General features: G+C 37.4%; 1 protein-coding gene across 4 annotated transcripts in view; it reads left to right on the top strand.

Annotated features, from left to right (window-relative positions):
• NSUN3 (NOP2/Sun RNA methyltransferase 3) overlaps positions 1-16,458 on the top strand; it is a 301,891-nt gene that overhangs the window by 3,870 nt on the left and 281,563 nt on the right. For all 4 annotated transcript variants that reach the window (XR_015724230.1, XR_006777400.2, XR_015724231.1 and 1 more), the window contains exon 3: positions 10,354-10,697. Coding sequence is in view for 1 of the 4 variants with exons in the window: in XM_045785401.2 (XP_045641357.2) it covers positions 10,354-10,697 (344 nt within the window). In the remaining 3 variants the exon portion in view is untranslated. The remainder of the gene's footprint in view (positions 1-10,353; positions 10,698-16,458) is intronic.

The following is a 16,458-nucleotide window of genomic DNA, read 5'->3' as shown; positions in this document are numbered from 1 at the left end:
AATTTGCTCAGACAGATTTGTAAATTATTGTTTGACCCTAAACAAAATGAGCAGTGAACCTCAAATCCATTTAATTAGCTGTGCCTTCTGCTTCATCTACCTTTTTGTTGGGTTTTCATGGTAATTTAAGTTTTGCATAAATTTGCTGAATTTGCCATGGGCAAAATAAAGGCTGAGCTTAGAAAGTAGTCTGAGCATGGAAGATGGTATGGGAAAGTAAGCGCAAATATTTTTGTTGTTTTTTCTTTTTAACTTTTTTTGGAAGACAAAATGTCATGCTTGCAGGGTCTGTTTACTTCCAGGGAAAGGTAAGTGCATTTTTGTCTTGTACCTAGAAAGTTATTTACTTATTTTAAGTTTCCTATCTTACCTAAGGGATTTAAATAGTGGGGAAGACTTAGTGTTTATTTAAATTTTATTGTTTTGTAATAACCTTTTTTACAAGTCACCCTCTGAGCAGCCCTTTAAAGTTGTTTACAGTGGATTCAAGTTTTGCTCTGCTCATTGCCTACATTATCTTTCAGGTAAGCCCATTCATGGCAGGACTTTGGACTTCCCTCAGTATGTTGCCATCTCAAGCTGTGCAGTCCTCTCTAAGCTTTGTTTCTCAGTATTTTCTGGTAACTTCACTTAGTTTGGTACTAGGCAATCTCAAAAGCATGTTGTTTTTCCCTTCTAAACCTATGTTGTCATTTGCCACTTGCATATTTTTTCTCACTTGTTGAAGGTATCACCATCAATATGTCTCTTCTTTTCTCCTCCATACCTTCAAGGTAAAGAATGAACCTTAATCAAAAGTAAGTCTGACATGTGACCTCAGCTCCTGGGAGGTTATCTCTAAGCCCTTGGAATGTCCTGCCTAAGAGTGTCTTTGTTTACCTGGGGGCTTGGGCCACACTGGAAAGTCTAGCAGTGTGATTTATGGTGGGGGCTGTGGGCCATGATAACAGCTTGTCTTCCCACCTCTGACCCCCAGAGGAGCTGGAGACTAAAGATTAGCAATTGATCATGTTTGTGTGACTGTGCCCCAGTGAAATCTAGAAGCCAAGCTTTTGGTGAGCCTTCCTGCTTGGCAGTATTCCTAAGTATGTGGTCACACATTGTTGCAGGGAAAAGTCCTTGCTCATGATTCCACTGGAGAGGACACCTGGAAGCTTCATGCTTTGAACTTTCCTGTGCTCTGCACCATGTATCTCTTACCTTGACTGACCTTGATAGTTTGGGGGCTCCCAGACTATGAACTGCCATATACCACTACTCTGCCTACATCAAAATCTAAATGCCCACCAAATGCTTTTGCTTCTTCCTGAGAAATTTCTTAATTTGGATTTCATTTGTATTCCCTTTATTACTGTTTAGTTAAGCCTTCATCATTTCTTACTTGGCATATTGCAGTAGCCCCTTTCCACAGTCTCCTACCTTTAGTATTTATTTGTTGGCTTACTTAGCAACCCCTTTTATGACACTGTACCCCAGGCAATGTTCTAATCACTTTATAAATATTAACATAATCCTCTGTACAGCCTTCTGAGGTAGTTACTACTGTTTACATTTTACAGATAGGAAAACTGAGGCATATGAAGGCTAATTAACTTGCCCAGTGGAACAGAGCTCACATTTGGGGGAGCTTTGGGAGTTTGTCTTACCTTCTGTCCTGCTGCTTCTCAGTGCTGTTGTATTCCATTGTGCCACTCCTGGAGTAGAAGCCTCCTCTGCTCCCCCACTGTCTGTAGTATTATGTTTGGACTGAATATCTTAGCATGACTAGACAGGCTCCTTCATCCCTTTGGGATTGGATATGCTATTCCCTCTGCCAGGAATGAGCCTCTCCTTTTCCCCTCTGTACAGTGGCTAAACTGTGGGTTCAAATCCTACCTCTGCGCCTTGTAGCATATGACCTAGATAAGTTACTTAACATCTCTGTGCCTCACTATCCTTATGTGCAAAATAGGATCTATTTCATACAATTATTTGGGAAGATAAAATGATTTTATATATATACAAAGTGCTTAGAATATTGTTTGACATATAGTAAGCCCTTGATATGTGTTAGCATTATTTTTATTACTACTGCTGTTTTTAACCAGTTCTCTATCAAGCTGTCCCATACCCTTGACAAAATTAGTTCTTTGTGTTTCCATTGCATTTTGTTGATAACAGCTCTTATAATTCTTTCAAGATTGTGCTGTCATAATTTATTAAGTTGTCTTTTCTGACAAGGGAGGGTCTTGAAGAACCAATACCTTAAAACTTGAACAAGTCATCTACTTATTCACAATTTTGTTTTATAAACCAGGTACTGTTCTAAGCACTGGGGATACAAAGATGGATTATATATATTCTGCCTTCAAATATATATGAAGGGAGGATTAACTGGAAGTCTGTATATGAACTTTGGAAATTTTGTGTGCACTTTGTAGAAAGCAAAGCAAACAAAAAGCCTCAGTTAAGTCTGGCCTATCTGTAAATATTTTTTTATTTAGACACTTTTCTCCAGAGTTCACATAGTTCATATATAGAGGGGAAAAAATATAGCCAGATTGCATTAGCAGAATCTGTGAATGGGATGGAGTGGGGTGGTTGGGGAAGACAGAAATGAGCTGGTATCTCTATCTCTCTTTTGTCCCTTATGTTAGCTTTACACAAATATTCAGCCATAATTTGTGCATATCCCTGTGAAGTAGTAACTTTTCGCACCTTTAAAATTCAGAAGTTAGAAAATACCAATTTTAATGGCCAATCCAGGCCTGTGATTTTAAAATCCATCTCTTTTCCTCTAGCAAGTGTGCTGCTTTGAAGGGTGTAGAGTCCCAGCACTCAGAGTGTATGCACATGTCTTTTGATATAAGGGATTCCTTGTATGCAATATTTTTAGCCTTTTGTTGGTCTCTACCAGAAACACAAACCTTTACTCAGGACTTCTAGTTGAGCTACTGTGGATAACAAATATGGACATAGATTGCCTTCTATGAGAGACACTGAAGAAACAATGCCAAGAAAGAGTAGGAGACACTCAGTTCATCATTAGAATCTCTGAAGAATAAAAATAAAATAAATAAACATACTTAGGTGACCTCCATGAATTGACTGATTCATTTCTAAACCAGACTTTTAAAATGATTGAATGAGCACCCTCTAGTGGATACCAATAGCAATAAAACAAAAGGGATTTTTATTTTTCTAACCATAAAAATTTAATTGGTTTTGTAATCGACAGGGTTATACCAGTTGTGCTTAGCAATACCTAGATAAAATGATTTTTTATCCTCATCATTATATAGGAAGGTAGAATAGAGAATAGAATAAGTACTAAGAGAAAAGAATAAAATCACAGAAAGTTGAATGAAAATAATAACGTCAAATAACATGGTCCAAATAATACATTGTACAGTTTTTTCAAGGGATATGTGTGCACAGGCAAGTTACAGCAATCAACTTTAAGATTTTCAGTTTCATGTATTCTCTTTCACAGAATTACTCTGATCCTTATGTGCCTAAGGGGTACTTATTCTCCTTCCCCCGGCTACCTTTCTATTGTCTTTCTCCTACTTTATGAAAAAAGGATACACTTTCACCATCTTGACTCTTCCACATTGCATTTCTCCAGGGTGACAACACCTCTACCTATCAGAGACTATTGGAATGTCATTGTAAGGGTTGAGGAAGTAAATGACTAATGACTAACAAATTCTTTGACAGGTCACATGGTCTCCAAGTTTTGCTTTTAACAAAAGTAGAGGATCTCCAGTTGAGTTATCAACTAACAGATCATTTAAAATATTTTTGAAGATAGATCATTAAGTGATTTGGGAATACAACTCAAAGAAATAGAAGTCAAAAAGAGAGACATTGCTGTAACAAAATATATTTAATTCTTACCCACTTATTTAAGTGAAGGCTTTTCTCAGCCCTTGTTAAAATACAAAACAGGAATATAGTTAATTTGGACCCTGACTCGGGATAGCCCTAGGTAATAGTCATCTCTGGATATATGGGGACCAGGGCTGGGGGAGGGGGGGGGGAAGCTCATTTCATTGAGATCCATTTCCTAACACTTTTTCTTTTTATGTTTAGTAATTGTCAAATCTATAATAAGTATTTTGATCAATTTTATAATAACAGTTTTACTGATAACTGAATCCAGAAGTTACCATTTTAACACTTAGAGATCTAGGCCACAGTGAAAACAAATTTACTATATATACACGTGTGTGTGTTTATGGCAGAGAGGTACAATAGGGTAATAAAAGATTTCAAGCACAAAAATGTATTAAGATAAAGTTATGTGGGGAAATAGAATGTAAATAGAAAAAGGAACTGTAAAATTTTCACCTGTTCAAGAAGAGTCAGTCCATGAATTTTTAAATGGACAAAATCACTCTGGTATTTAGGTTCCACTGAATACATTTTAAAAAGTGGTATAATTTATATTTTAAAATGTCAATTTTTATAGTATGCTGGAAGTAACATTCTTAATCTATGGTGAAGATTTTGATGTCAACTTAAAACATGCCAGAAGGTACATAGTTTTTTTCAAAATGGTTTCAGTGGAGAGACTAGCAAACATCTTTAGGTCACTGATCTTGTGGGTCCCAGTTCTGCTGGCTGCTGGTGTACTCGAACTTCTGTCATTGAAGACCAGGAAGTGACAGCTTCAGACTCCTAATGAATCTTGAGAGGAGTCCTGGAGTGTGGTCCCTGGTGAGTGTCTTCTTTTTTTTTTTTTTTTTTTTTTTTAAAGATTTTATTTATTTATTTGACAGAGAGAGAGACAGCCAGCGAGAGAGGGAACACAAGCAGGGGGAGTGGGAGAGGAAGAAGCAGGCTCATAGCAGAAGAGCCTGATGTGGGGCTTGATCCCAGATCGCCGGGATCACGCCCTGAGCCAAAGGCAGACGCTTTAACCGCTGTGCCACCCAGGCGCCCCCCTGGTGAGTGTCTTCTTAAGTCCGCCAGTGTACACTCCCTGTGGTGTCTGCTGGGCTGCTTGTCCCTCCAGACAGAGCTTTGGACTTGAATAGCCGCAGGCCTGCCAGCCCCAAGGGCATCATCCTGCCAGTGCACTGGAGTGTGAGTGTGTGTGTGTCTGTGTGCGCATGTGCTAGGGAGAGGGGAGGTCACTGGTAGTTGGGTGGGGTGGGGGTGGGTGGGGTGCTGAGTCCCAAATTAATATGTAGTTTTGCTTTCTCAGGGGTAGGAATTACCAGCCTGAGCAGTCTGAGCAGTCCCTTCATCAAGTGGTCCCATTACAGAGCCTCAGGGCAGTGTGTGTCAGGCTATTCCCATTGTTAGGAGCAAGGGGAGGCCAGGGCACTGACACTAGGCGAGGGTTGGGGTGAAAATTCTCTGCCTCTCCCTGTGGTATGCCACTAGTGCTATAGTACCAAGGTCTCACACTTCGTTAGACTTTAAAGTCAGCCAGATTTTGAATCAGGTACTTCTGCTTAATAGTGATAGAACCTTGGGTGAGTTGCTTAATTGCTGAAAGCTTCAGTTACCTAACTTCTAACATGGGGATAATAGCTGTTCTTCACAGTAGTGATGGTTAAATGAGCTAAGCATGTAAAATGTGTATTGTAAACATATGATCAGTAATTTTTATTATTAATATCAGGGTGAGGTAGAGTGGGTGGGTTGGGTTGTAGGTAGAAAGGTTTCCCTGAGAAGATAAAACCTAAACCAGCCCCTCAGCAGAGAGTAGGGGAGTCAGCCAGGCTGTAGGTGGGCCATTGTAGGCAGAAGGAGCAGTTTATCCTGAGACTGGTAAAGGCTAAAGAAAACTTGTTCCAGGAAGTTCAAGGACTTCAGTAAGGCTGCATATAAGTTAGGAGGAGTAAGAAAATTTGTTTTAAGCAAGTTCTTTTTTTTTTTTTTTTAAATTATGGTATGTTAGTCACCATACAATACATCATTAGTTTTTGATGTAGTGTTCCATGATTCATTGTTTGCGTATAACACCCAGTGCTCCATGCAGTACATGCCCTCCTTAGTACCCTTCACCAGGCTGTCCTATCCCCCCACTCCCCTCCCCTCTAAAACCCTCAGTTTGTTTCCTGGAGCCCATCGTCTCTCATGGTTCATTTCCCCTCTCTTTACTCCCCCCCCTTCATTTTTCCCTTCCTTCTCCTAACGATCTGTCTGCTATTCCTTATGTTCCACAAATGAGTGAAACCATATGATAATTGCCTTTCTCTGCTTGATTTATTTCGCTTAGCATAATCTCCTCCAGTCCCATCCATGTTGCTGCAAATGTTGGGTAATCATTCTTTCTGATGGCGGAGTAATATTCTGTTGTATATATGGACTACATCTTCTTTATCCATTCATCTGTTGAAGGGCATCTCGGCTCCTTCCACAGTTTGGCTATTGTGGACAATGCTGCTATGAACATTGGGATGCATATCTCCCTTCTTTTCACTACATCTGTATCGTTAGGGTAAATACCGAGTAGTGCAATTGCTTGGTCATAGGGTAGCTCTATTTTTAATTTTTTAAGGAACCTCCACACTGTTTTCCAAAGAGGCTGTACCAACTTACATTCCCACCAACAGTGTAAGAGGGTTCCCCTTTCTCCACATCCTTTCCAACATTTGTTGTTTCTTGCCTTGTCAATTTTTGCCATTCTAACTGGTGTAAGGTGGTATCTCAATGTGGTTTTGATTTGAATTTCCCTGATGGCTAATGATGTTGAACATTTTTTCATGTGTCTGTTAACCGTTCATATGTCTTCATTAGAAAATGTCTGTTCATATCTTCTGCCCATTTTTTTTATTTGATTATTTGTTTCTTGGGTATTGAGTTTGAGAAGTTCTTTTTAGAGCTCAGATACCAGCCTTTTATCTGTAGTGTCATTTGCAAATATGTTCTCCCATTCCGTGGGTTGCCTCTTTGTTTTGTTGACTGTTTCTTTGCTGTGCAGAAACTTTATATCTTGATGAAGTCCCAAAAGTTCATTTTTGCTTTTGTTTCCCTTGCCTGTGTTCTCCTCTATGATTTTGATGGATTCCTGTCTCACATCGAGGTCTTTCATCCATTAGGAGTTTATCTCCATATGAGTTGAGGGTCCATTTCTGGAGTCTGTATTCTGTTCCATTGATCTATGTGTCTGTTTTTGTGCCAGTACCATGCTGTCTTGGTGATTACAGCTTTGTAGTATAGCTTGAAATCAGGCAATGTGATGCCTCCAGCTTTGTTTTTCTTTTTCAACATTTCCTTGGTGATTTGGGGTCTTTTCTGATTCCACACAAATTTTAGGATTGTTTGTTCCAGCACTTTGAAAAATGTCATTGGTATTTCGGGATGGCGTTGAAAGTATAGATTGCTCTGGGTAGCATAGACATTTTAACTATGTTTACTCTTCTGAAGCATGAGCGTGGAATGTTTTTCCATCTTTTTGTGTCTTCTTCAATGTTTTTCATCAGCGTTCTGTGGTTTCTAGAATATAGATCCTTTACCTCTCTGGTTAAATTTATTCCGAGATATCTTATGGTTTTTGGTGCTATTATAAATGGAATCAATTCCCTAATTTCTCTTTTTTCAGTCTCATTGTTCATGTATAGAAATGCAACTGATTTCTATGCATTGATTTTGTATCCTGCCACGTTACTGAATTGTTGTATGAGTTCTCGTAATTTGGCGGTGGAGTCTTTTGGGTTTTCCACATAAAGTATCATGTCATCTGCGAAGAGAGTTTGACTTCTTTTTTGCCAATTTGAATACCTTTTATTCTTTTTTGTTGTCTGATTGCTGTTGCTAGGACTTCTAGTACTATGTTGAACAATAATGGTGAGAGTGGGCATCCTTGTCGTGTTCCTGATCTTAAGGGAGAGGATCTCAGCTTTTCCTCATTGAGAATGATATTTACTGTGGGCTTTTCGTAGGTGGTTTTTATGAAATTGAGGAATATGCCCTCTATCCCTGTACTCTGAAGGGTTTTAATCAGGAAAGGATGCTGTATTTTGTCAAATAAGCAAGTTCTTATTTTATCCAATTTTTAAAGAATGAGAATAGTTTCTGAAGATCGCTGACTCACTCTTCCATGAGTGTGTGTGTGTGTATATATACATATATATGTATATGTGTGTGTATACACACACATTTTTTTTTTTAAGATTTATTTATTTGAGAGAGAGAGTGCAGGGAGGGGCAGCGAGAGAGGGAGAGGGAAGCTTTAGCAGACTCCTTGCTTAGCTTCCCTTGTGGGGCTTGATCTTAGGACCCTGAGATCATGACCTGAGCTGAAACCAAGAGTTAGATGCTTAACCGACTGTGCCATCCAGGAGCCCCAATAAGTATATGATTTTAAAACCAATGAGGCTCTCTCCCCTAGAGTCCTTCAGTGAACTTTATCATATTATACTTGACCCATATAATCTGCCATGAGCCACACCAGACTACTATTAATTACCCAAATGCACTGTCCTTCTTCATACATTTGTACCTGTGCTATTGCCTTTGTCCTTGAACTTCCCTTCTCATTTTGTCCTATGGTATTCCTTCTTATCCTTCAAGATTTAATCTATTGTATAATACACAACAATAAATAGTGTTCCTAAACTAACAGTCCTTTTATATACAATAAGGTTAAAAGGAAATATGCAAGATTAAGAACCTTTACTAAGGGATCTGAAAGAAAATGTGACTAAATGGGGAAACATTGTAGTCAGGGTTGGAAAGACTAAATACAGTAAGGATGTTAATTCTCCCCAAATTTACTGCATTTAATATAATCTTAGTCAAGGTTTCTATCTACACAAATATTTTATAAATTATTTTTAAGTGACCCAGCTGATTCTGAAGTTCATTTGAAAGAATAAACGTTTTAAAATAGTTTTGGAAATTCTGAAGGAAAAAAAAAAAGAATAGAGATTTGCTTTGTTAGATATTAACCAATTGAAAGTGTTCTACCTTTGTTACCTAAAGGGACAAGCTGCTCCAATCTGTATTAGTTAAATTATGTTTCTATTATTTTTCTGTTAAATGAGTCAAAACCCTGGGTAGATTTTTATCCAGTTTGCAGGGTAAGGTTAGGATGGACCGAAATAAAAGTTATGGCAGTGACATTTGCAGATCTCCCCTTTGGGTCCATTGTAATGCAGTGGTTCCCAAAGTGTGGTGTTGAGGATTAGCAGCATCATTATCACTGGAGAACTTGCTAGAAATGCTAATTCTCAGGCCCTGCTTCTGACCTACTGTATCAGAAAATCCTGGAGTAGGGCTTAGCAGTCTTTTACAGACACTTGATGCATGCTAAAATTTGCAGAGTACATTCTTAAAAAAAGAGGTTGTCATCCTCCAGATTCCTGAAACAGACACAACAGGCTCCTATGATGGTGGGCTATCATAGTAAGAGGCAGTGAAGGAGAAAGTAGTTTCACATATTAGCCCCCGATTGAAATTCAGTTGGCACAATTCCAGTCGCAGGTGTTACATTTCAATCCAGCCATTTCTCACATAGGCAACTCCAGGGTGAGTAGCAGCTGGAATTTATTTAATTGACCATGGTTAATGAGGCTTCCAGATAACTCAGCTTGAAAGGTCAGCTTGTAAATAAATTAAATATTTCCTGCTGTATCATCTGTCAGTTGATGTGAGCTTGTGACTGTTAAGAGATCTAACTGTTGGACCAAATAAAAAATTAGGAAAGAGAATCTTCTGGTGAAGGCGGGAGAGTGGGGGATGGGCGGTGGGCGGTGCTGTCAATCCATAAGTGATTTTTAAACCATGCTTGGTTTTGTAACATCTGAACCACTGATCGCTTCATTAACTGTTACTGTAGAGTTCACTATGGTTTTCCATACTTTTATTTCATGAGAGGAAGACTTTAACACTCACTCCTTTAAATACCCTTTAAAGATAGTACTTTACCCTCCAGTATTAACAGTCTCAGGTTTTAAGTTTTGTCTTTATGAAAAAACACTTGTGCAAAGAGTGATAGACTGACATCTATTTTGATGTATTCAGAGATATGTAAAGAAAGGCCGTGTGTTTTTGGCAAGGTGTTCTGCAGGAAGGGACTAGGCTGAGGCAGGTGAGGCATTCCTGTCTCGTGCAGAATTTAAGGGGCCCCTAAAACTCAATAATCAAATAATACTTTATTGGGCACAATTGATACAAAAGAAAGAAAACCCATGATGAATAAAATACCAAAGTTTTAAATAAAGGCAGGATCATAACAGTGGTAGGTTGAGCCATATTGGAGCCTATGGCAAAAGGGCAAAGTCAGTGATACTAATCCTGACTTTGAAAAAAATCATAGTTAAGTGTGAAACTAGGACCCCATTTACTCGGTGAGTAATATAAAATTGCGTTTGTATATATAATATTAATATTATTTTGTTTTTCTATTTCTAGGGATATACTAGTATCTCCATCAAGCTGGCAATATGCTGTCCTTCTTAACCGATTCAATTATTCCTTGGAACTGGAAAAAGATTTACATTTAAAAGGCTATCACACACTCTTTCAAGGATCTTTACCCTTCTGTCCTAAGTCAATGAAATGTTACCTTAGCAGAACTCCAGATAGAATGCCTTCAGAAAGACACCAAATTGGAAGTCTAAAAAAATACTATCTCCTGAATGCTGCCTCTCTTCTCCCAGTATTGGCTCTGGAATTAAGGGATGGGGAGAGGGTTCTGGATCTGTGTGCTGCTCCTGGAGGCAAATCGATAGCTCTGCTGCAGTGTGCTTATCCAGGTAATGTGCTTTTCTTTCAGTAATTGACAACTTTTAAATATCCATATATTACAGACTATTTATAAACTATATCAGAAGTGTAAGATTGAGTTTGCAGACTTTGTAAGTCTGAAAACCAGGATGGTATGTAGAATGGAAGTTTTAGATGAGGAATCAGTGTAATTTTTTTTTTTTTCAGCTACATACTAGCCGGTAATTTTGAACAAAATTACCACATTTTGTAAACATAAATCCGTCAGGTAATGTGAATCCTGATAAGCCAATAACAAAGATTTTAATTTTATCTTTGACTTTTATACTTGAGAGTCTTGTATCGATAACTCATCACACTTCTAGGCAACAAAATATACACATTTAAAGTCATTATTTGTATCATTAGACCATAAGGTTATAAGGCAGTTCTGTCCAATAGAAATATAATGTGAAGTGCATATAAAATTTAAAATTTTTAAGTACTCATTAGAAAAAAATAGAAACAGGCAAGATTAATTTTAGTCATACATTGTAACCCGGTACATCGAAAATATTATTTCAACATGTAATCAAAATAAAAGTTATTAAAGAGACATTTTGCATCCTTATTTTCTTACAAAGTCTTCAAAATGGGTATGTATTGTACAACACATTTCAGTTTGGACTAGCTACCTTCTAAGTGCTCATAGCCACATGTGGCAAATGGGTATGGTATTAGACAATGCAATTCTTTTTTTTTTTTTTAAGATTTTATTTATTTATTTGACAGAACACAAGCAGGGGGAGTAGCAGGCAAAGGGAGAAACAGGCTCCCTGCTGAACAGGGAGCCCAATGTGGGGCTTGATCCCAGGACCCTGGGTTCATGACCTGAGCTGAAGGCAGACGCTTAACCAACTGAGCCATCCAGTCTCCCCTAGACAATGCAATTCTAAAAGACTTTAAAAAGTTTTTTGGAAGTAACTTATCATTACCATTATTAGTATAAAAATGATGAAATGTATGTAAATGTACATTTTTTATACATATTAAAAACAATGAATCAACATTCATCTTAAATTGTTTTCCTAATTAGATAATAAGACTTTTTAAAAAATTATTTCAGATTTCCCTGGATAAATATTACTTATAGCTTGGTAAGACAGGGTTCAGCATCAGTTCTGCCTGGTTTTTGATTGTTTGATCGTTTTTATAAATGCAGATGCTGTTTATTATAAATAAGATGATGGAAATGGTGGGAATTGTGTTATAGTAATTTCACTAAGCTCTTTATATCTTGAGTTATGACCCCAAATCACATAGATATTTTTCATCAGGCATTATTTTAATGATCTGCTAGGTGAACACTGTAGGTCCGCTTTGATTTTGTTGAAGGCAAAGGGTTACAAACCATCTCAATTACAAAAGGCTACTTTGCCTAGTTTAATTCATTCACTTTCCTAGCCAAGGTACCCATGTGTTTAATTGCCTTTGTTTGGTGCTTTGTAAATTTCTACACCCTGGCACAATTTGCTGTAATAAGATTCTGGATGAGCGGGAAGCATGCTCCTCAGTTACAAGGTTGGTGAAAGGTCATTGTGAAAGGAGATGCCCTGACCAGAGGTGTTCTTTAGGAAGTTGATGATCTGAAAATTGATTCTTTTAAAACTATCCAACTTTGCTTATAATCTCTTGGAAAGTTGTTACGTATCCCTAGGGCATGCATATCACAGTTTGAAGACTGCTAATTTATATCTTCCTTTGAGAGCACTCCCTGTTGAAATAGATTTCAAAAACTTTTATGAGAACTGTGAATCCAGTTGTACTAGGCATTGGTACAAATATATCAGTTAACTGTATATTTAGGAGAAAACATACTGTGTGTTTTAGAGTTGTTATTAAAACTCTGTTTTTGAAGCTTGGTGTATTAACGTAAGAAATCACAAAAGAGATAATTTTGTAAGGTTATTTTATTTTTTATAATTTGAGCTGAAGGTTTATGAAATCATGTGTTCTAAGTAGTATTTTTACTTTCTTTTTGTGTTCTTTGGCAGTATTCTTATTTTGTCCATTACATCAATTTTGAATATAGAATTTTTAGTATTTTAAAAAAAATGGAAGAGAAATGTCAAATTTGGGTACCATGTTGAAGAGAGAGTATTTTAATCCTAAATTATCCTCATTAGTAGGCTATAAATATTTCACATGCTTATGATAGGGAAGGTGATTTGATTTGGAATACAAATGCAAACTGATATATCCTAGGAGTTTGAAGTGGAGAAGTATCTTCCGGTTCTTACATCAAGGGCAATGAACTACAGGCAGTGTTCCAAGTAAAGAAGCTTTTCATCTAAGTAGGACTAATGATAATGGTTTAGTAAGAAGTACAGATGTCTTCATGCTGATGCTCAAAGCCCAAATTAGGTTAGCTACAGTGCTTGAATTTGGAATGCAGAAGCAATGCTAAAATAAGCTTTTAAAAGCAAAACCTAAAATGATGGCTGCAACTAAATGTGCCTTTATACAACAAATTTCTTTAGATCAGTACTGGCCTTTATTCTGGGCCAAGAGGCTCAAGCTTTGAATGATTAAAAAGCTCATATTTTAAGATGATTAAAGAAATTAGTTTATTTCTCTTTTGGTCCAGCTGCTCCCACCTGTTAGCGCAGTGATGGATTATCTGTTTGTTTTTTTGTTTTTGTTTTTGTCAACACAGCCTTTGTTATGTCCTGGTCTTGATAGAAAAGAGAAAACAATTCTGATTCTAAATAGGAAGGCAATAACATACTAAGAATGACCCAGACTGGTGAAGTGGCTTGTTCAACTTCCTTGCTGAGGGCTCTATCCTTTCATTAAATTTTCTTTGCGGTCATTGATACCTTTTTGATATCTGGTTAGCCTTTGGTGGTAGAAAAGATTAGAAAGACTCCTTGCTTTACTGAATTGCTTTTATCCTGCTTCCTGCTCCCTTAGGCCTCCAGGCCTTTTGCACACCCTATGGGTATGACTGTTCTTCCCCTCTTCCCCTGCTAACTTTTTTTCATTCTTCATGTGTTCACTCAGGAACCAGCTTTCCTAGAAAGTCTTCCAGAACCCCCTGCATTAGATGCACTTTTTATTTTGGTAGTAGTAAAAACATTTCAGAATAACCTAGTATGTGCCAAGGTCTGTAGTAATCACATTGCCCAAATTTGTGTTTTCAAACATTTTTTAGTAGTCTTTGCTTCCAACATCTTGAGTTGTATTTCTATATATACGTGTCTCTGAAGTCCTAGGGCTCTAAGGAACACAGTGTGACTACCACTGATATATATGATCTTCTTAACCCTGCAGCACCATTAGTTGGTTAACTGAAAATAGGCAGAATTGTTTTTTTTCAAGTTAGTTGCACCAAAATAAATTAATGAATGAAACTACCAGCCCAGTTTCTTCCCATGAACCAAAGGCTGCCTTATATAGATATAAAGCCTCAATGATGTTTTCAGTTTCTTAAATTCACCCCCTTTGCTGCTTAGATGAAAAAAATACCAAAATTTGGTTTATTTTTGACAATTTAAACAAAGTTAATTCTTTTTTTTTTTTTTTTAAGATTTTATTTATTTGTTTGAGAGAGAGAATGAGAGAGAGAGCATGAGAGGGGGGAGGGTCAGAGGGAGAAGCAGACTGCGTGCTGAGCAGGGAGCCTGATGCAGACTGGATCCTGGGACTCCAAGGTCATGACCTGAGCTGAAGGCAGTTGCTTAACCAACTGAGCCACCCAGGCGCCCAAACATAAAGTTAATTCTGTTTCAATGTAGTAAGTCTTAGTATATATAGGAAACTTGGGTTGTGATGTCTTATATTACATATTTTAAAAAGTTTAACTGATCTAAGACAATTTCAAATAAAATCTACATCTAGGCCAAACAACAATATAACATTAAGCTATATTTGAACTAAGAGAGTTACTTTAACATGCTGAATTAAGAATCTTGACTAAAGCTGTAATTTAATGAAAAGCTGACCTGATTTTCAGTTTTAACAGTTTAAATATTCTTTATTATAATGCCATGTTTCAAGTCAACTCAGCCACATTAGTGAGCACATACTATATGTGCAAGGCTTTGGATGGTAGGTGTGGAACTATGAAAGGTACAGAAATAACTAAGACTTCAGTTTCTTGTAGAATCACAAACTAGGTCTCCTAACAAACCCTCCTGTTGAAAACAACTAAAAAATATAGGATATAATATTAAAAACAGAATCTTTTAAAATGCATTGGTGATCTCCAAATATCCAGTGACCATAATCTAAGAGATAATGGGAACCTAAAAGATCAGTTGAGCATCAAAGCTAGCTTTTCACTTGTGAGCATTTGCTTAACCAGAAAAACTTGCATGTTGATTTTTATTACTTCATGAAAATGTGGGAATAAAAGACAAAGCCAGAGCTTGCGTAAGAGAGCATCTACTAGGAGGTTAACTTACAGAAAGCTGAGATTCCAAAATGGTATACCTGCTGTGTAAGGTAAACTAAGAAGAAATTGTCCTCTCCCAAGGGACTGAAAGGAAAACTGTCTGTTTTCAACTTTGATGATGAAGGAGGAATGAAAATACCCTCTGTAATTGTGTAAGCACAGCTAAGCCAGTGTAGACCATTATAGTGAAGTTGTAGAACATTGAAAATAAAGAGAAGATCTTAATAGCAGCCAGAGAGGACAGATAGTTTACCTTCAAAAGACAACAGACTGAGGATTGACCTTTGAGAGTAACAGTGGAAACTAGCATTCAGAGGAATGATGTTTTAAATGTCCTAAGAAAAGATGACTATAAATCCAGAAATATATTCACCAAAATATCCCTGAAGAACAAAAGTGAAATGGACATTTCTTTTTTAGACAAAAAGAGATAGAAAGTATAAGTTTGTCACCAATGATTCTGAAAGATGTGCTTCAGGAAAAAGGAAAGCCATTGTAGAGGGATGATAAAAAGATAAGAAGAAATGAAGAACAAAGAAGATGGGAAATATATGGGTAAAATCTAAAAGTCATCGACTATAGAAGACGATGATAATGTTTTGTGCAGTTAAAAAATGTAAGCCCAAATAAAACCCAGATATATAGTAAAAGCATCAAGTTTGGGAGGGGGAACTAAAACATTCTTATATGTTTTAGGAAAAACAGTAAGGTTGACTAACTATATATTTTTTTACATATGTATATTAAAATGTTTAAGTTTACCAGTAAAATAATAGAAATGGAATATAATTTAAACCAGAAAAAGGGAGAAGTGGAATGAAAAATAATTAAGACATGGGTCTTTCCTTTGAGTCTTTTAGTATCTGATGGGGACAAGGTGTGACTTTGGGGTGCCCTCTTGGCCCCAGTGTATGCTCCACCACAGATGTCTTTGGCTCACCTTTACTCACATTCCTTACTTAAAAGGCTTGAGACTCTTGAATTGTTTCCAGATTGGAGAAACCCTAGAAAAGATTCATGCTGTTCTGCAGTTATCTGCTGCTAATGTTACTACCACCACAAACTGAGGAGCCTCTAGATGGCTTCCAGCTGACAGGCAAAAATCACCATACCCACGTGGTTGCTGTAACTGGCCTTGGGACTCTCTGGCTTGCCTGAGGGGCCAGAGAGCACAAACCTGAATTTGGGAGTTATCAGCTCTTAGAAAGTACTTTAACCAATGAGAGATGGGAGACAGGAAGATGACAGCAGATTAACTGTTCTTCCTCCTTGCTCCCCTAAGCCCCATGGTTTCTTCCAAGGCTTAGCAGTTTCAGACTATGGGCATATCGTGAGAGACTGACCAGTGCTGTAGC

Source organism: Ursus americanus, chromosome 4, assembly GCF_024610735.1.
Source record: "Ursus americanus isolate L20-20 chromosome 4, mUrsAme1.1.p, whole genome shotgun sequence".
In the NCBI taxonomy this organism is placed as follows: domain Eukaryota; kingdom Metazoa; phylum Chordata; class Mammalia; order Carnivora; family Ursidae; genus Ursus; species Ursus americanus.
Note: the sequence above shows the minus strand (reverse complement) of the source record. Positions and strands in the feature narration are given on the sequence as shown.